This window comes from Aethalodelphis obliquidens, unplaced genomic scaffold (genome assembly GCF_003676395.1).
Source record: "Aethalodelphis obliquidens isolate GAN/ISIS:26980383/991018 unplaced genomic scaffold, ASM367639v1 scaffold75, whole genome shotgun sequence".
NCBI classification, from domain to species: domain Eukaryota; kingdom Metazoa; phylum Chordata; class Mammalia; order Artiodactyla; family Delphinidae; genus Aethalodelphis; species Aethalodelphis obliquidens.
Window position 1 is genome coordinate 6537049 of NW_020838019.1, and position 21699 is coordinate 6558747.

At 35.5% G+C, this 21699-nt stretch overlaps 1 protein-coding gene across 17 annotated transcripts in view; it reads left to right on the forward strand.

Annotated features, from left to right (window-relative positions):
- CHD9 (chromodomain helicase DNA binding protein 9) overlaps positions 1-17480 on the forward strand; it is a 236146-nt gene extending 218666 nt beyond the window's left edge. For all 17 annotated transcript variants that reach the window (XM_027092199.1, XM_027092200.1, XM_027092207.1 and 14 more), the window contains 5 exons: positions 2461-2600; positions 2910-3131; positions 7969-8097; positions 11614-11718; positions 14014-17480. In XM_027092199.1, the coding sequence (XP_026948000.1) occupies positions 2461-2600; positions 2910-3131; positions 7969-8097; positions 11614-11718; positions 14014-14892 (1475 nt within the window). In that variant the 3' untranslated portion in view covers positions 14893-17480. The remainder of the gene's footprint in view (positions 1-2460; positions 2601-2909; positions 3132-7968; positions 8098-11613; positions 11719-14013) is intronic.
- The last annotated feature ends 4219 nt before the right edge of the window (positions 17481-21699 follow it).

Genomic DNA, 21699 nt, shown 5'->3' on the forward strand with positions numbered 1-21699 from the left:
TCCAGAATATGGCACCTAGTAGGCATTCAATAGAAAGAAGGTATTTTTAATATTGTTGTAATTACAAATCTAAGATAAAGACAACACAGGCTTTATAGAGTAGACTAGGTTAAATTTTCCATTTTGGATTCTAGGTTAAAATAAATCAGTAATGTTTATTAAAATCACTCTCAAAAAGAAGTCAAGGTAGCTGGGTTTGTTGTTGATTTAAAAAATGAAAGAAGTCAAGGGAGTATATAATTTGCCAAATTGGGTATGTTTACAAATGATCAAGTAGGATTTCTTTATAAATACATAATTTGGTGTGTTATACTAATGTTTTTCCATAGATAATTGTATTAAGTACTTTTCTTTTTATATAGCACTGGGATAGCAGTAAAGGGAAAGTGAAAGAAACTTAAGACAGTCTCTGCCTTTCAGTTGCTTGGTAGACTAGACCCACATGTTAAAATATTAGACAATACGTTAAAAACAAGATAATATATCTTGCTACACAGCATTATAGTTAATAAATATTGGAAAAGAGAGAAGTCACTGCTGTCTAGAGACTTAGGCAGAGTCCTGTGGAAGAGGCAGAATTGAACAGAATTTATAAGAGGAAGATTAGATAATGGTTTTTCTGGAAAATGACATTGAGAGAGAGTCAGGGAATAGCGTGAACCAGAGACTTGATGTTGGGAAAATTGTATGGTTTTAGGATAAGACTGACCTAGCTACTGTTTAAATTCTTACTGGAGAGATATTTGTATAAGGTCAGAGACTGCTTAGCAAAAGTAAATCTAGATTATGGGCAGCATCAAAAAGTGAGCTGGGGAGGGGATTGGGTTGGTGGTCAGGCAGGAATGAGGCTTGATGTAAGGCATTTCATTCATACTAGAATAGGAAGCCATGAGAAGTTCTTATAAAACAGAATAGTACTTTTAAAAGTAATATTTTAGGAAAGTTATTCTATTATTACAGTTAAAATGTACTATAGTGAAAGTATTTTCAAATATTCATAATATTTTGTTAATCTGATTTTAATGAAATAATGAAAGCTGTTCTTTTTTAATAATGTTATGTCACATTCCTCAGTGCTTTCATATGCAAAAATAATTTTTACTCATTGTAATTAGTTATTCCTTACTAATTATGAATTAAGGTATTTTTTGTAACTGAGATGTGAGGAGAGTGATTTCCGTAAGATTACACAGCCAACCAAAGGGAAATGTCTTTTAGGGACACACAGGACTTGGTCAAAAATTCTCCTTGAATGATTGAAAATGCATTTCTCGCTACAAACTGTGAACCATTTTAAGCAAACATCTCATTATTAATATTTTCTTTTATAAGAGTGTTCTAGATTACGTACTCTTTAAGGACAGGAACTGTGTCTTACCTTTGAATCATCATAGTGCTTTGTACATAGCTGTTTGATAAATGTGTATTTATTTATTAGGGAAAAAATGAATGCGTGGTACTGTTTCATTCATACCTCTTACAAACATTTTTTAGTGAGTGCCTACTGAAATGAAGAGTGAGAAGGGTCAGTTTAATTTGGCAAGAAACAGTGGTGGTCTTAAAGAAAATACCTTAAATAGGCTGGGGCAGGAGTGGACTGTGGGAATTGAGGAGTGAGGTTGTCATGAGAAAGGGGAGCATAATAGCAACCAACTTTTCAAAAGTTTTGAAAGTTATGAAAAAGCCGAAAGAAGTTTATTTTTTATTTGAGTTGGGCCATGTTTTTAAGTTGATAAGAATCTAATGTAGAGTAAGATATTTTGGCACAAAAAAACAAAGATAAATGATAAAACAAACTTTTAGAAAAAGTAGGGATTAATGGGTTCAAAAAAGGGGGAAAGGTTTGTCTTGTACATGAGAAAGGCATGGTTCTTCCTCGAAAAGGGGACAAAAGAAAAGATGTGTGACTATCCAGGGGAAAAATTTGAGGAGACAAGTCAAAACTTGAAAGAGACCTAGATTACAATTCTCCTGGTTTTTAAATGAGAAATGAGGTGGTATTTTTAATCCAAGAATTGCTTGATTTTGTCTGACTGCTTGTAAAATAAGAACTAAATTTCTATGTATTTTTTTAAATAAACTTTTTCTTTGATCATGAGTATCATTACAAGCATTAATTATTTATTTTATTCTATTTTATTGGAGTATAGTTAATTTACAATGTTATATTAATTTCTTCTATACAACAAAGTGATTCAGTTATACATATATTATATATACATTCTTTTTCATATTCTTTTCCATTATGGTTTATCACAGCATACTGAATATAGTTCCCTGTGCTATACAGTAGGACCTTGTTGTTTATCCATTCTCTATATAATAGTTTGTATCTGCTAATCTCAAACTCCCACTCCATCCCTCCCCAACCCCCGCAAAATGTCTATGTATTTAGAAAAGTAATTACGTTTAATTTAAGAACTAGATTTTTATCACTCTTTTGCATTTTTAATTTGTTAGGTACTCCCATTCAATCAACCCTTGGTGCCAATGGAGTTTTATTAGACAACCAGCCTGTAGTCAAAAAAAGGCGGGGAAGGAGGAAGAATGTAGAAGGTGTTGACATCCTCTTTTTCAACAGAAATAAACCACCTAATCATGTAAGTAAAGTAATGCTTAAAAACTACTGATCCTTGAGTCCAAAATTCAATTCTAGTAAATATACATATTGCTGTTTGTGAATGTTTTGTAGAATAATAAAGATAATTAGAAAATTAGGAGTATATAGCTTTAGATTGTATCTCAGTAGAATCCAGCACTGGCTGAGATTCATGAAAATTTTAAATTTGAAAGATTTAGCTGACCTTTAAACAACTTTTTTTTTCCTCTTCAAAAAGAATTGCTTCATTGGACCAAAATCAGAATGCTAAAGCATGGAAATAAAATTGTCATTTGATGTTTTTCTACAGGTTACTTTAGGCTTAACCACCTCACAGATTTCTACAGGGATAAATCCAGCACTATCCTATACTCAACCTCAAGGAATTCCTGATACAGAAAGTCCCGTTCCAGTTATTAATCTTAAAGATGGGACAAGACTTGCAGGCGATGATGCACCGAAGAGAAAGGATTTGGAAAAATGGCTTAAGGAGCACCCAGGTTATGTGGAAGATTTAGGAGCTTTTATTCCTGTAGGTGATGCCTTATAAAACTTGGTATATTTTACTTCTATGATTGGTCACACCTATAATGATGAAGCATAAATTCTCACCCACTTATGTGTTCTGCCCAAGATTTAGGAAAGTTAGCAGAAAAAAATAATGACTATCTTTCGATACAATACAATATCATTTTCCATTTTTCCATTCTGCATTCAATAAGTGTTTAAGTAATAAAAATCACCTCTCATATACAGAGTACTATCATAGACCCAATGAATATTGTAAAGTTACAAAACTTGCAATCTTTTCCCACAAATAGTTTGTTTTAAAATAATAAAAATAATAATAGTAAACATTTATTGAGACTTAGCTGTGTGCTTGGCTTTATACTTAGCATGGATTACCTAATTTAACACCCCCTAACTTTATCAGAATGGCATCATTATAACTTTATAAAGAAATGGAAATACTGAAATTTTAAATATTGGGTTGGCCAAAAAGTACCTTCGGTTCTTAAGTAAAAATAAAAGACACATTTTTCATTTTCACCAAGAACTTTATTTAACAACATATTCACCATTTTGTTCCACTACCTTCTGCCATTTTTCAGGCAACTTCATAATTCCATCTTCCCAAAACTTTTTATCTTGTTGAGCAAAGAACTCTTCCAGGTGCCTTTTATAGTCTTCCAAGGAATTGAAATTTTTTCCATTAAGAGAATTTTGTAAAGACCAAAATAAATGGCAATCTGAAGATGCAATGTCTGGTGAATATGGTGGATGAATCAGAACTTCCCAGCCAAGCTGCAACAGTTTTTGCCTGGTCATCAAAGAAACATGCGGTCTTGCGTTATCCTGATGGAAGATTATGTGCTTTCTGTTGACTAATTCCGAACACTTTTCATTGAGTGCTGCTTTCAGTTGGTCTAACTGGGAGCAGTACTTGTTGGAATTAATCGTTTGGTTTTCCAGAAGGAGCTCATAATAGAGGACTCCCTTCCAATCCCACCATATACACAGCATCACCTTCTTTGGATGAAGACCAGCCTTTGGTGTGGTTAGTGGTGGTTCATTTCGCTTGCCCTACGATCTCTTCTGTTCCACATTGTTGTACAGTATCCATTTTTCATCTCCTGTCACAATTTGTTTTAAAAACGGAACGTTTTCATTATGTTTAAGTAGAGAATCACATGCGGAAATACGATCAAGAAGGGTTTTTTCTGCTTAACTTACATGGAACCCAAACATCAAAGCGATTCACATAACCAAGCTGGTGTAAATGATTTTCAACACTTGATTTGGATATTTTGAGTATGTCCGCTGTCTCCCGCGTGGTATAATGTTGATTGTTCTCAGTTAATGTCTCAATTTGATCACTATCAATTTCAACTGGTCTACCTGACCATGGAGCACCATCCAGCGAGAAATCTCCGGCATGAAACTTTGCAAACCACTTTTGACACGTTCGATCACTCACAGCCCTTTCTCCATATACTGCACAAATACGTTTTTGTGTTTCGGTTGTGTTTTTACCTTTCTTGAAATAATAAAGCTTAATATGCCGAAAATGTTGCTTTTTTTCTTCCACCTTCAGTATTAAAATGGCTACGCAAAAATTCACCAATTTTGATAAGTTTTTTTTTTAAATGCACGCTGATATGACAGCTGTCACAATACAGTCTAACGAAATTGTTTCGAATGAAGTTAAAGACAACTAAGTGCTACTAGAGCCATCTTATGGAAAACACCAAATGAACCTTTTGACCAACCCAATAAATAGTGCAAGGCCACACAGCTAATAAGTCTTAAATCCACTGTTCAAACTGCTACACTTAAGATCTCATAAGAATACACCTTCTGGTTCTTGTCAGATGCATGGTTTATATTAGTCAAAGAGGAGAACAGATATATTAATATGCATTTTTCTTATCCTCTGAAATACTTTCTACTCACTACCTTACGGGCGTATGTCTTTCTTACTCATAGAAATCTATTATTTAAGTTTGTAATGCTTTACTGTCAGATGCTGATGTACCAAATTTTGTATCAGTCTCCCTTGATGTTTCTATATATTTTAGAAGGTAAAAGAGTAATGGCATATCCTCTATACAATGAAGTTAGTGGGTTTGTTCTATCTGCTTCCATTATGAAGATTAATTGGATAACCCATTGAAGTCGTCCCCTACCCCATGAACTTCTTAAGGGCTGTCCTATTCACCTTGTATCCCCAGGACTTAGCACGTAATTCCTGCTACAGGGGATGGTATCTAGCTCCTTGTAAATATTTACTGAGTCAGTGATTTAAAAAATTAAAAATGAAAGTCTTTTGGAGACTAAAAAGTGCTATATAAAGGTAAAGTGATTGTTATTTTATTAACAAAAAAATTCATTACCTTATTTTTTCATGCAAAAGAACCACAGAAGCTCCAGTCCCTAGAATGTGACTGTAATATATATTTTTATATACTTGTATCTGTAATATATATTTAGTTTAATATTTTACATTGCTATTCTCGTCCTCAAGAGATAACCTGGTAGTCTAAAATAGGGAGCCTCAGTCTTAGCTTTTGAATGCCTTTCATATCCCTAATTTTCTCAAAAGATGCCACAAATTCTCAAATAAACTTTCTGTTAATTCTTTCGATTTTAAAAAAAAAGCACCAAATAAAGCTCTTGTAATTATGAGGGGAAGGGTTGTCAGTAAGGTGAGCAATCATAAAATGAGTATTGCAATTCTAAAAATAATGAGAATTGTTAGTTTAACCCTATACTTATTAACATGTTAGAAAATACCACTTATTCAGTCAGTAAATTTTTATTGAGCAACTATTATGTTCTAGTTACTATTTAAAGGGATTTAGGATAAAACAGTGAACAATATAAAGTTCTTGCCCTCATGGCAGTTATACTCTAGTCTCTGAAGATTGTCATACCTTTCTCTTTCCACTGCAAAGGAATCTTTATTACTTTTTTTTTAACTTATAGGAGTTCATCATTTTCCCTGCAAATAAACCTTTTGTCCTAATTTTTTATATAACTTTATTATTAAGATTTTAAAACATTGTTATAAGTAGCATTTGTTGGAGTACAGAATACAAGATAACAACTGGTATGATTTCCAAGGGCACTTTACATTAATGGTATATTGGATCTCACACTTTGCTGTGGTATCTCTACAACAAAATGATCATAACGTGGTATATGTACTATACCAGTGGTATGTATAAACTGCCATGGAAACTGATAAAAGAATAATTACTCTGCCCAAGCAGAGTATCTGGGAAAAGATAGAAAATAGAGCTGACATGACTGGTGGATGATAAAAGAATAAGTAGGCATTTGACCAGGTTAATACTGGTCAAATGCCTACTTATTCTAGGCAGGATAAGAGGAGGATACTCTAGGCATTATAGAACAATTATGAAGAGAGTCTAAAAAGGATATAGTCATAAAACAGTGACTAGTCTGATATTCCAGAGTATGTGAGGGAATGAGTGGGGTAATAGTAATTGGATAGAAAAGATGAATTCAGTCCAGGCTGTGATGGGACTGGTATGCCATGCTGAAGAGTTTGAGCTTTAGTCTGTTGGAATTTGTAATTGTTTAGAAATGACTACAGACATCAAGCCTTACTTTGTTAACAGTTGTTAACAGAGGTAAGCAGCATGGTTTGATAGAGTTTTTATTGCCACCTGCTAGCTGCATGACCTTGAGGAAGGTATCTTCTCTGAGCCTTGATTCCCATTTGTAAAATAAGAATAATATCTTTGGGGGACTTCCCTGGTGGTCGAGTGGTGAAGACTCTGTGCTCCCAACGCAGGGCGGCCCGCGTTTGATCCCTGGTCGGGGAACTAAGATCCCACATACCGCAACTAGAGAGCCTGCGTACCGCAGCTACTGAGCCCGCGTGCTGTACAGCCCACCCGCGCACTCTAGAGCCTGCACGCCGCAATGAAGACCCAGAGCAGCCAAAATAAATGAATACATTTTTTTAGAAAAGAATAATATCTTTGAGTATTGTGAGGATTATGTGAAAAGAGATAAGAAAGTTTATTAGTGAGATGAAGAGAAATGAAAGCCACTAGTACACATATAAATGCTATCAGAGCACTGAGAAAATCTGATGTTTCACGTGAAATTCATCAGGAGAAAATGTAAAGAGGAAGCTCTTCCAGCATTATTGATAACTCCTTCAAATAACACTCTAGAAATACAGTGATCTTTGAGGGCATTTAAGGAAAGAACTAGCAATGTCCTCCTCATTTCAGGAGCCTACTTTTATACAGAAAGATAATACTGATCATTATTAATAATTGCCTTGAATAATTTTTCAAATATATAATTTGAGGAAAAGGTTCATGTAACATTGTCTTATTCAGCATTTTTATTAATAAATATAAAAATATTTAAACCTTAAATATTTTTAACATATAGCTATGGGGTAAATTCTTTAATATGATATATTGAAGATATGTGATAGAATATATATGATATAATATAAATCTTCAATATATAATATAAACAGTTGACCCTTGGACAGTATGGTTGTCAGAAGTACTGATGCATGCCACCCCCACAGCCAAAAATTTGAGTATGACTTTACAGTTAGCCCTCCGTGTCCTCAGTTCCGCATCCCTGGGTGCAGTCAGCCATGGATCGTGTAGTCCTGTAGTACGTATTTATTGAAGAAAATCCACATATGAGTGAGCCTGCACATTTCAGACCCATGCTATTCAAGGGTCAACTGTATTAATATATCTTATCTATAACGTATCTTCAATTTTATATGACTAAATTTCTTGGATCAGCTTATTTGTATTAGTTGCACAGTTAGATTTTCAAGCCATTCCTTTGTCCATGTATTTTAGAGAATGCAGCTCCATGAGGGGAGACCCAAGCAAAAAAGGCATCGTTGCAGAAACCCCAATAAACTAGATGTGAATAGTCTCACTGGAGAAGAACGTGTTCAGCTGATTAACAGAAGAAATGCCAGAAAGGTATTTATATATTTGTTGTTAATTTTTCATGTTGATTCACTGCTTAAGAGATCTCTAGAACACTACTTCATTATGCAGTATTTTCTAACAGACCTGGTTGGGTTAAGTGTAGAAGATTTGCGGGAAAAGACATGGACTACAATTTTATGCAGTCTAATTTCAAATCCCACATCTTTGTCTAAGCTGTTGAATGAAATAAGCAAGTTAGTTTACATTATCTGTGCCTAAGCAGTGGCCCTGAGCAAGAGCACTACATGTAAGTCAGTGGTTCTCAAAAGGGGGTACTTTGTCCTCCAGGGGACGTTTAGCAACGTCTGGAAACATCTTCGGTAGTCACAACTTTGGAGTAAGGAGGTGGGTGTTGGGGAGGTGGTGAGCAGGGGAAGGATGCTAATGGCATCTAGTGGATAGAGGCCCGGAATGCTGCTACACCTCCTGCAGCACAGGGGCCAACCCCTACAACACCAGTCCAAAATGTCTGTAGTGCAAAAGTCGAGAAACTCTGTTGAAAAGGGGACACTATTCTCATCATGGCCATTATAGATTTATATATTTATCACGTGATTTTCCATCATTTGGCTGTTAAGTGCCTCGTTCTATCAAAATGGGCATATTACATAATTTTCTGATAGATGGAAATAAAATGTCTTAAACAAAGGTACCTTATACACTAATAGTATCCCTGTGTTTACCTTCTTGCTTTATTGATTGATGAATGGTAACAGTCAGGTTTTTCCAAAGTCTATTTCTGAACCAAATGTGGCTCAACATTTGTTTTCCCAAATTGTGTCTGTTTTATGTTTGGATTGGTATATGTCTCTTTTACCTCCTAAAGTAAATGATAGAACACTTGTGGCACCCTTTTGTAAGTTCATAGCTTTGACATTTTTATTGTTTTCTATTCTGATGAGCAAGCAACAAAATAAGTAAGAAAGAAGAAATGGCCTCAGAGTAAAAACAGCAAATTTCTCATTGAGTTCCTTCACTCACAAATTAAATTACCCTACATAGGTCACATTAATTCCCTAGTTCTGTCTTGCTCTCTATTAAATGACCTCACTGCTAGTATAAAAATACATGAACTCGGGCTTCCCTGGTGGCGCGGTGGTTAAGAATCCGCCTGCCAATGCAGAGGACACAGGTTCGAGCCCTGGTCTGGGAAGATCCCACATGCCGCGGAGCAACTAGCCCCGTGAGTCACAATTACTGAGCCTGCGCGTCTGGAGCCTGTGCTCCGCAATGGGAGAGGCCGCGATAGTGAGAGGCCCGCGCACCGCGATGAGGAGTGGCTCCCACTTGCCGCAATTAGAGAAAGCCCTCGCACAGAAACGAAGAACCAACACAGCCAAAAATAAATAAATAAAATAAAATTAAAAAAAAAAAATACATGAACTCATTTGACTTTCTCAGAAGAAATATTGAAATTGGAAGAAAACTACTTTTAAAATAACAATTGTCTTAATATTATCGTATGCACTAACTCATTAAAATTAATACTGATTTTTCCCCAATTTTGTAGAGATAGCTTATTCAGCTTTTGTTAGTGCTTTAAAGTGATGTCATAGATGTATTAGGGGAAGAACAAGATGACATTTTAGTTGCATTTTACTTAATTTTATGCTTGCATAGATTGTGTTACAAATCTTTGCACTTCATCTTATAATGAAATTAGCATTTCTAGATATGAATAAATTTCTCTTAGCCAGTTTTAAGGAAATGGAACCATTTTTTAAATTTTTACTTGTTATGTTTAACATTAAACACCCTAAATTTTATTTTTCATTGTTGGTAACCTGATAAAAGTCCTGTTCATTTCCTTTACTTTGTAGATTTCTTTATTGTTCTGAGTTTCTAGAGTGCAGACTTGAGGATTGATCAGTTACTAAGGAAAAGATCCACTTGCTGAATCCCCATAAACCATACAGAGGGCCTCCAGTTTAAACTGGAGCTTAATGAAGGTCATAATAAAAAGGAGATGGCAACAGAAACTTGAGAGGCTAAGTAAAGATTATAGGAAATACTAGATAAGAATACCTATAGGTATTATAACTAGCCATATTAAACCCTGTCTATATCCTAACAAGATATAGTATGTATTCATTCAAAAAGATGTGGAAAAAGGAATTATTCAAGAAGTGTCTTTAGACTCCAAAGGAACATTAAATTGGTAGGTTCAAATCATTTAAACATTTAAAGGGATATGTATATTTTTATACTTTTAGGGTATCAGTTTACATAATAGATAAGTGCATGGGCTTTTGAGACCTGAGTTTGAAAGCTGATCCTAACACTTACTAGCTAGCTTTAGGCAACTTGTATAACTTCTCTGAGGCTTAGTTCCTTCATTTGAAAAATAGAAATAATACTTTCTCAAATGGATGTAGCGAGTACTAAAATAAATTATGTACTCTAAAGTCCTTAGCACAATAGTTGGTAATATGATAATAATAATAATAGCTTATATTTATTATGTGCCAGAACCTTTGCTGAGGCACTTGAATTATCTTCATAAAACCCTATGAGGGAGGTGTTGTTATCTCCATTTTGCAGATCAGAAAACTGAGGTTCAAAGAGATTTACTGATATACCCTAGTTCATGTAGGTGGTAAGTCTGACTCCGAAGGGTATACTCTTAACTAGGCTACACTGCCTACCCAACATAGTAATTTCACAGTAAACGGTAGTTATTTATTTTACTGTTCCAGTAACTCAAAAACATTTAAGGGACTTCCCTGGTGGCACAGTGGTTAAGAATCCGCCTGCCAATGCAGGGGACACAGGTTCGATCTCTGGTCCAGGAAGATCCCACATGCTGCGGAGCAACTAAGCCTATGTACCACAACTACTGAGCCTGCGCTCTAGAGCCCATGAGCCACAACGACTGAGCCCACATGCCACAACTACTGAAGCCCGCACACCTAGAGCCCGTGCTCCGCAACAAGAGAAGCCACCACAGTAAGAAGCCTGCGCACCGCAACGAAGAGTAGCCCCCGCTCGCCGCAACTAGAGAAAGCCTGCCCGCAGCAACAAAGACCCAATGCAGCCAAAATTAATTAATTAATTTTAAAGAAAGAAAGACATTTAAAATTTACATTAGCACATGTTTATATAGTATATTAATAGTTCTTGTGGATTGTGGTAGTCCTTTTTAATGTAATAAAGATTGTCAAAAGTGGTTCAACGAATACATGTGTTTTAAAAAAATAAACTCTGGGGCTTCCCTGGTGGCACAGTGGTTGAGAGTCCGCCTGCCGATGCAGGGGACGCGGGTTCGTGCCCCGGACCGGGAAGATCCCACATGCCACGGAGAGGCTGGGCCCGTGAGCCATGGCCACTGAGCCTGCGCGTCCAGAGCCTGTGCTCCGCAACGGGAGAGGCCACAACAGGGAGAGGCCCGCGTGCTGCAAAAATAAATAAATAAATAAATAAACTCTGTACAGCACAGAATAAAAGCAAGAAATGTCTTCATATTTAATAGTGCTTTTAAGTGTCTAACGATCTGTTTTTCATTTATAGGTTGGAGGTGCCTTTGCTCCCCCTCTGAAAGATTTATGTCGGTTCCTGAAAGAAAATACAGAATATGGAGTAGCTCCTGAATGGGGAGATGTTGTTAAGCAGTCTGTGAGTATTTCATAAATAATAATTCAGACATCATTTTTAAAATTAGATGCCATTTAATTATAACTTAGATTAAATTTTAAGTTAAGAATTAACAAAATAGGGCTTCCCTGGTGGCGCAGTGGCTAGGAATCTGCCTGCCAATGCAAGGGACACAGGTTCGATCCCTGGCCCAGGAAGATCCCACATGCCATGGAGCAACTAAGCCCATGTGCCACAACTACTGAGCCCATGTGCCACAACTACTGAGGCCCACGCGCCTAGAGCCGATGTTCTGCAACAAGGGAGGCGACAGTGAGAAGCCCATGTGCAGCAACGAAGACCCAACACAGCCAAAAATAAATTTATTTTTAAAAATTAACAAAATATTCCAAGAATATGTGAAGGTATTTTTTAGTTCATAATTTTTGTTTTGCAGAATATGTTACAGATTTCTCAGATGCTGTTGAGTTAGAATGCAGAATCAATATATGCTGATTTGTGTTTATTTTAATCTCTAAGATACTATTTGAGCAATACCACAATGAATAGTCAAAGATACTGGGCGGCACGGGCGGGATTCTCTGGCGGTCCAGTGGTTAGAACTCTGTGCTTCCATTGCATGGGGCATGTGTTCAATCCCTGGTTGGGAAATTAAGATCCCATGTGCTGCACAGCGTGGCCTAATTAATTGATTGATTGATTGATTAAAAGGCATATTAAGAAAACAAAGATGGGGAAAGATATATATATGTAAGGTTATTCATCATAATACAGTAATAAAAATTGGGAATATACCAATGGTCCATCAGTATATTGAAAAACTGCAACTATTTTAAAAATTATATCTTAAAAGAACATCTAATGACAAGGGAGAAAAAGTTCACAGTGTTGTTAAATGGGGTAGTAGTTAAGCTCTTGTAGTATCAAAGCCTAACCATGTGGTAAGTGCTGAATAAATAATAGCTATTATGTCTACAGGTGTCTAAATAAAAAAGACAGGCAGTAAACCTATGTTCAGTATGATTCTATTTTTTTTTTTTTTTATTTTAGAAAAGAGGTGAAGAGAATTGTAAAATCTGTTTATATGCACAAGGGGAAGATGGAAGCACACATCCTGAAATGTTAGCAGTGGTTATCTCTGAACAGTGAAACTATGGATGATATTTTTATTTGTATTTTTTTGTTGTCGTGTTTTCTGTAGTGAACCCTAATGCTTTTGTAAAGAGAACAAATAAGTTGATCAGTTCAAAACAAAATTTTAAAATAGTCCCATGAGAGTCTTTTAAACCACTGTCTAGAGCTACAGTGTCACAAATGGTAGCCACCGGGCACATGTGGCTATTGAGCACTTGAAATTTGGCTAGTCTGAAGTAGGAGGTGTTGTAAGTGTGAAGCACTGTTTCTGGATTTTGAAGGCTTAGTTTGGAAAAATGAATATAAAATATCTCAGTAATATTCATAGATGACATATTGAAATGGCAGTGTTTTTGTTATGTTAAATAGACTATATTGCTAAAATTTGTGTCACGTATTTTACCTTTTTTTAATTGTGGCTACTAGAAAATTTTAAATTACATACGTGGCTTACATTATTTCTATTAGACAGTGCTGGTCTAGTGGTTCTAAACTCCTAAAACTTTTAGGAATTTTCGTTCATTTGTTTGTTTTTTACTTCTAGGAGTTTTGAGCCTGAGAAAATCATGGGAGAATTTCAAGAAAGTAGCATAGGTTGCCCTCCATTGCCCTGGACTTGGTGCTTCCCAGTCTGCAGGTGCTACTGCTGTTCTGAGCCAAGTGATTTTTCCCCCCTGTCGATTATCTTTTTCAGTTTGGCTCTGTCTCCTTTACTCCCAAAGTGATAGTCAGGAAAGAGTCATATGAAGCATCTCATTTTAATCTTTACTTACTTCTTCTGTCCTTTGCTTATTGTTCTTCCAGATTAGAAGAGGGACACTCCTTTAGTCTTCTAGAGCAATGGGTGATGTGAAAAATGTAAGGGCATGGCAGTAGTAACCCTCATGAAAAAATTTCTTCGGACCTTCTGTTTTCCAGAACTATTCTACTAACTTATGCCTCACAGTGTAAAAGAGGGCCAGAGACCTCTTTCTGCCCTCTTAAGATAAAATGAGAAAAAGAGCTGTTTCAAGCCACTACTTATACTAAGATGAAATTGGGTTATCTCTCTCGTAATTGGTTATATCAATACAGAATAAGTTTATGAATGATTACCTATTTTTAATAGCTTATTTGTATCACAAACTAATAGCTATTGATTTTATTTGAAAATGGTTATTATTGATGGATTTTTTTTTTTAGGGATTTCTTCCAGAAAGTATGTATGAACGTATTCTCACTGGTCCCGTTGTGAGAGAGGAAGTAAGCAGGCGAGGGAGACGGCCTAAAAGTGGAATTGCAAAGGCCACTGCGGCAGCAGCAGCTGCAACTGCCACCAGTATTTCAGGCAATCCTTTATTAGCCAATGGATTACTTCCAGGTGTGGACCTCACAACTCTTCAGGCCTTACAACAAAACCTACAAAACTTGCAGTCACTGCAAGTAACTGCAGGGCTGATGGGAATGCCTGCTGGCCTTTCTTCTGGAGGAGAAGCTAAAAACGTGGCTGCCATGTTCCCCATGCTGCTGTCAGGAATGACTGGATTGCCAAATCTGTTGGGCATGGGAGGACTCCTGACAAAGCCTACAGAATCTGGAACAGAAGAAAAAAAGGGAAATGACTCTACGGAGCTAGAAGGAAAAAAAGAAAGGACAGAGAGCCAAAATTCAGAGAATGGTGGTGAAAGCTCTGTGTCAAGTTCTCCTTCAACATCCTCTACTGCTGCATTAAGTGCAGCTGCAGCTGCCAACCCGTTAGCTCTTAACCCACTATTACTATCTAATATACTTTATCCAGGGATGCTTCTCACTCCAGGCCTTAATCTTCATATTCCAACTTTGTCCCAGTCCAATACTTTTGATGTACAGAAAAATAAAAACAGTGACTTAGGCTCATCTAAGTCTGTAGAAGTAAAGGAAGAAGATTCCAGAGTTGGAGATCAGGAAGACAAAGGGGGAACTGAACCGAGTCCTCTCAATGAAAACAGCACAGATGAGGGTTCAGAGAAAGCTGATGCTTCATCTGGATCTGATAGTACACCATCGTCATCTGAGGATTCAGATTCTAGTAATGAAGACTGATTCCCAGACTGCACTTAAATTATGAACTGATTTTGGATTTTTTTTCTTTAATTATTAATTGTAAATACCCCAGTGTTGAGTGCATCAATAACTTACTGACTGAACATTTCAGTTATTTGTTTAGAAGTGCAAACTGCTTTCAGAGACGTTTTGCATGTAATATTTCTTAAGATTCATAAGTTTCTGAACTCGTATGTACTATCAAATACATAAAGGTGTAAAATTACAACAAAAGGCATTATAATTTTGTTGGGGGTTAATTTTATGAAAATTATGCTCAATAAGAGTTGTATATTTAATATATTTGCAGTGAACACAGAATACTTTATGCATATTACTGATTTAATTTGAATATAGTTTTACAGCCTCCTTGACACCTATAATTTACAGATCAAAACTCAGCAATAATTTGGGCAGCTAATGAATGTCATGAAAGCTGTAGAATCTACATCACCATCCATTGCTTTAATTACATGAAAATGCTCTAGTGTTGTGATGCACTGCTGATATTTCCAATTCAGGTACAAGTGTGTTTTAAAGAAGAAATAAGTTTCCCAATCAGCCAATTTAACTGGCTACCTGTTACCTCAGCTGAGTTAGTTTAGGAAGTTTACATTCGTTTCTAATTCTATACTTGTTTTCAGGGGTTTTTTAAACACATCCTATATATCATGTTAATCTGGCAAGAAATATGACTTGCTTTTTGCTGAGCTTAACTCTTAAAATCAGTAAAGTCATGAAATAATCCTGTGTCATGTAACTTTGGCACCCTCTAGACATATTTAGTTTCAGCTCTTCAAAGTTTGGCCTCCTATTAGAAATAATTGTCTCAGATGAGTAATGTCTGTTTCCAGGGTTCAGAAAAGGCAAACTCATGAAATGCCACTGAAAAGAACTTTCAACACAGCATACTTCATGTAAAAGAAATTGTTTGTTTGCTTTATTTGTGTAGATTTCTATTTGTGTTTTACGTCATGGAAATATTCCGGAATTAACAGATAATAGGGTAAAGTAATATGCAGATAGTCTCAATTCATTTTGAGTTTCTACGTATAAGCAAACTAAATGTTGCCCAGAATCAGTGTTGGGTTATCAGTTTATATTAAATATACTGAGTTGCCCATTTTGAAAATGCACTTTGAATAATCTCAAAAAAATATACGTTACTCCTATGAACCACAAAAAATGAAGCCAAAGGCTTCTGATCAATTTCTTAGAACCCTTTACCATGTAAAATTTGTCTGTTTGATTTGTGATACAATTTCTCCTGCTAAAGCTGCTATTATTCTGACAAGGTAGAGGTCCAGGTTCACCTTCATATACATTTAAAGCAATTAGAACTGAATTGGAAATAAAATATCATTTACATCCTAAGGAGAGACAAGTGTTAGCGTTTTTCTGGTACTTAAAAATAAGTCAGTGATAAAGTTTGCGAGGGGAAAAGTACCCCACTTCTCTCCCAGAGAAAAAATAACTTTTAGTATGTTTTGATGGAACTCTATTGCTTTGTCATGAATTAAGCAAGTATATTGGATTTTCCAAGACCTTTACCAGTAAATTATGTTTCTGTATGTAAAATAACTAACCCCTTATTAGAGAGACAGTGTTATATGTATTTACAAAATTATATAAGTTCCATTGGGATTGTATTGATTTTTGTATTTTCCCAAAATAGTACTTTGAATTGATAGTCCTTTATGCAATGTCTTAGCAATAGTCACTATAATGCCCTTCCAGGAGAAGTGGGTAGTAATTCTTCATCATGAAAATGATATATTACATATTTAGTATCTTCCCTTTGCAGTATTGCACCTTTGTTTAACTAGAATACACCTATGAGATAGCCAAAGTTTTTCAAACACAGTTAACTTAGTTTGCCGGTAAAGTATTTCAGCACCATCCACATTTCCCTTCTCTCCCCCTAGTTATACCCACATGATCTTCATTCCTTTCTGTCTCCAATTTAAAATAAAGGGGAAAAAAGCCCTAGATCTTGTCACTAAAATCTAATTTATATCAAATTTATGAGATAAAGTATTTTCCTAATTATGATCAAATGAATTTGGTTAACATCTTAGTGATTCTCTTTCTATGTAATAAGGCAGTTGCAGTTTTCAAAGCATTAAGGCTAGTATTAACTTTAAACATTCTCTTGGGTTTCAAGACACTTCTATCTAGTACTGATTGGGGAAAAGTTGTCCAGCTATCAGCTTAAAAAAACATGCAAACATGGTTGTGTAAAGTTAAGGGTTATAAGAAAAGAAATCAGTAGAATTACATAATACTAAAGTTGCAGTTGAAAGGATATCCAAGTATGTGTTGGTAGTTACTAAAAGAATTATAGCTGTTATTGCCTTGTATTTATAGCCCTTGTTTCAGGTTTCATGATTCAAGTCTTAGTCCAATTTTTCTTTTGGACATTGCAATATTTACCAGTTGTGTTTTGTGTAGTCTGAATTTGCTTTCTGTAGTTGAGCAAACGTCTTAAAAAGTCATTTGTAATTTATTAAATTACTTTCTATGATGTTCTATAGAGCAAATGGAAGTTTAATTATTTTTTATTAAACATATTCTTTGACTACCCATGATGTCAGCCTCTGTACATGACAATGTTTTTTTATTTTTATATATAATTTATCTTATTCCAGTTATGAAGGAAACCATAGTCATAAATCTTTAAAAGGAAGGTGGAAGAATTTTTAAGAGACAGAAGTTGGCTATAATTATATCCACAATATTATTATTTCCCGAAGTTTTCTTCCCCTGGACCTTTAAAAATCCCGAAAGACCCAGAGATATACCTAACCTCTTAAAGAAGTCCATTTTGAAGATCAGTAATTATTTTTTTCCCTTGGTCTTAGAGACCTTCCTAATTCATCACTGTTGTTTGCAGTGTTTTTTTAATAAATATGAAAGAAATTTGTTTTTCCTCAAACTACAAAAGTAGAACAGTGGAGTCTCATCACCCCTCATTTAACTTGAACACATTCAACTATACTGCCATGCTTTAGAAAACCTTTCTTTTTTGTAAAATATACTAAACTAAGTCAACAGCTTCATCTGGTGCTCACCCAGAGGATCAGTAATATGTTCCACTGCTGGAGGAAGAATTGGCTGTGTTGGATGATTTTGAGAGAAGATACACTATGTATAAAATGATGTATTCTGTATATTTTGAGCTGTAGGAGGGAAAAAAGTGGTTTGGGGGGAGAGTAATTTTTGACTACAAGTAATGTTCACCTCATTCAATAAATTAAGAACTTAATCTCTACATAAATGCAACTTCAGTACAGTAAGCTATTTATTTTAAAATGCAGAAAAACAAAAAAATATTTAAATCATCCATAAACCCACCCTGAAATACTGTTCATGTAGCTATCCAATCTTTTTATATGTATGTTATATACATGTAGTGGGTTGAATGTGTCCTACAAAAATGCATGTCAACCCAGAATCTCAGAATGTGGCCTTAATTGGAAATAGGATCTTGGCAGATAAAATTAGTTAAGATGCAGTCATACTAGATAGGGTGGGCCCTAAATCCAATGACTGTTGTCCTTATAAGAAGAGGAGAGGACATAAGAAACACAAGGGTTAGGGCCACGAGGCAATAAGCAGAGATTGGTGCTGTGCAGCTACAAGCCAAGGAACACCAAGGATTACCAGCAACCACCAGAAGCTAGGAGAGAAGCATGAACAGATTCTCCTCCACAGCCTCCAGAAGGAACCAGCCTTGCCAACACCTTGATTTTGGACTTCTGGCCTGAACTGTGGTAGAATAAATTTCAGCTGTTTTAAGCCATCCAGTTTGTGGTAATTTGTTACGTTAGCTTTAGGAAACATACATTTTCATATTAAATCAGTACTATATGGGACAATATTGGCTGTTTTGCCTTTAATATACTGGCCTCTATGTCAGTAAGTATCTTGCAATGTGATTTTTAATACATATATTGCCCATACAGGTGTAATTTATTTAACCAGGAACCTAAAAATGGACATTTGAGTTTATATATGCATTTTTTGTATCCATCCCTAATGATTTCCTTAACCCCTAGAAGTGAAAATACTTCTGTTTTTAAGGCTTTTGATTTGTGTTGCCAGTGCCAATGACATTAGTAACAATTTCTACTATTAGCAGCATACATTTTGTGCATGCTCATTTACCCCAAATTCTTACCAATACTGTGTATTGCATTTGAAATCATCTTTGCCTTTACTAACAGGCAAAAATAACATCTTTTTAAAAAACTGAAGTATAGTTGATATACAATATTATGTATGTTACAGGTGTGCAATATAGTGATTCACAATTTTTAAAGGTTATACTCCACTTATAGTTATTATAAAATATTGGCTATATTCCCCATGTTGTACAATATATCCTTGTAGCATACTTCATACACAGTAGTTTGTACCTCTTAATCCCCTCCCCCTATATTTCCCCTCCTCCTTTCCCTTTCCCCACTGTTAACCACTAGTTCTCCATACTTTTGAGTCTGCATTTTTGTTAAATTCACTAGTTCGTTCTATTTTTTTAGATTTCACATATAAGTGGTATCATACAGTATTTGTCTTTGACTTATTTCACTTAGCATAATACCCTCCAAGGCCATCTGCATTGCTGCAAATGGCAAGATTCCATACTTTTTTATGGCTGAGTAGTATTCCTGTGTGTGTGTGTGTGTGTGTGTGTCCACATCTTAACATCTTAATGAATTTTTAAATCATTCTTCCTTTTTCTTAGTAAAAAATAAGACAGGATGTTATAGAAAATCATGGGGAAGAAGAGAGGAGGAGAAGCACAAAATAAACAACCCATAATGTTGAATACTCAGACATAATTTTTAACTTTTGGGTCATTTTTTTTTGCATATACATATTATGTATTATCTTAATAAGAGTGAAGTTAAACTGTACATACCATTTTGTAACCTTCTTTTCATTTACTATATCATAATAATCTTCCCATACCATTAAAGAATCTTTCACAATTTTTTTTATACAGCAGGTTCTTATTAGTCCTCAATTTTATACACATCAGTGTATACATGTCAATTCCAATCGCCCAATTCATCACACCACCATCCTCACCCCACCCCACCCCCGTGGCTTTCCCCCTTTGGTGTCCATAAGTTTGTTCTCTACATCTGTGTCTCAACTTCAGCCCTGCAAACCAGTTCATCTGTACCATTTTTCTAGGTTCCACATACATGTGTTAATATACGGTATTTGTTTTTCTGTTTCTGACTTACTTCACTCTGTATGACAGTCTCTAGATCCATCCACGTCTCAACAAATGACCCAGTTTCGTTCCTTTTTATGGCTGAGTAATATTACATTGTATATATGTACCACAACTTCTTTATCCATTCATCTGTCGATGGGCATTTAGGTTGCTTCCATGACCTGGCTATTGTAAATAGTGCTGCAATGAATATTGGGGTGCATGTGTCTTTTTGAATTATGGTTTTCTCTGGGTATATGCCCAGGAGTGGGATTGCTGGATCATATGGTAATTCTATTTTTAGTTTTTTAAGGAACCTCCATACTGTTCTCCATAGTGGCTGTATCAATTTACATTCCCACCAACAGTGCAATAGGGTTCCTTTTCTCGACATCCTCTCCAGTATTTGTTGTTTGTAGATTTTCTGATGATGCCCATTCTAACTGGTGTGAGGTGATACTTCATTGTAGTTTTGATTTGCATTTCTCTAGTAATTAGTGATGTTGAGCAGCTTTTCATGTGCTTCTTGGCCATCTGTATGTCTTCTTTGGAGGAATGTCTATTTAGGTCTAACGCCCATTTTTGGATTGGGTTGTTTGTTTCTTTAATATTGAGCTGCATGAGCTGTTTATATATTTTGAAGATTAATCCTTTGTCCGTTGATTCGTTTGCAAATATTTTCTCCCATTCTGAGGGTTGTCTTTTCGTCTTGTTTATGGTTTCCTTTGCTGTGCAAAAGCTTTGAAGTTTCATTAGGTCCCATTTGTTTATTTTTGTTTTGATTTCCATTACTCTAGGAGGTGGATCAAAAAAGATTTTGCTGTGATTTATGTCAAAGAGTGTTCTTCCTGTGTTTTCCTCTAAGAGTTTTATAGTGTCCAGTCTTACATTTAGGTCTCGAATCCATTTTGAGTTTATTTTTGTGTATGGTGTTAGGGAGTGTTCTAATTTCATTCTTTCACATGTAGCTGTCCAGTTTTCCCAGCACCACTTATTGAAGAGACTGTCTTTTCTCCATTGTATATCCTTCCTCCTTTGTCATAGATTAGTTGATCATAGGTGCATGGGTTTATCTCTGGGCTTTCTATCTTGTTCCATTGATCTATGTTTCTGTTTTTGTGTCAGTACCATATTGTCTTGATTACTGTAGCTTTGTAGTATAGTCTGAAGTCAGAGTGTGATTCCTCCAGCTCCGTTTTTTTCCCTCAAGACTGCTTTGGCTATTCGGGGTCTTTTGTATCTCCATACAGATTTTAAAATTTTTTGTTCTAGTTCCATAAAAAATGCCATTGATAATTTGATAGGGATTGCATTGAATCTATAGATTGCTTTGGATAGTATAGTCATTTTCACAATATTGATTCTTCCAATCCAAGAACATGGTATATCTCTCCATGTGTTGGTATCATCTTTAATTTCTTTCATCAGTGTCTTATAGTTTTCTGCACACAGGTCTTTTGTCTCCCTAGGTAAGTTTATTCCTAGGTATTTTATTCTTTTTGTTGCAATGGTAAATGGGAGTGTTTCCTTAATGTCTCTTTCAGATTTTTCATCATTAGTGTACAGGAATGCAAGAGATT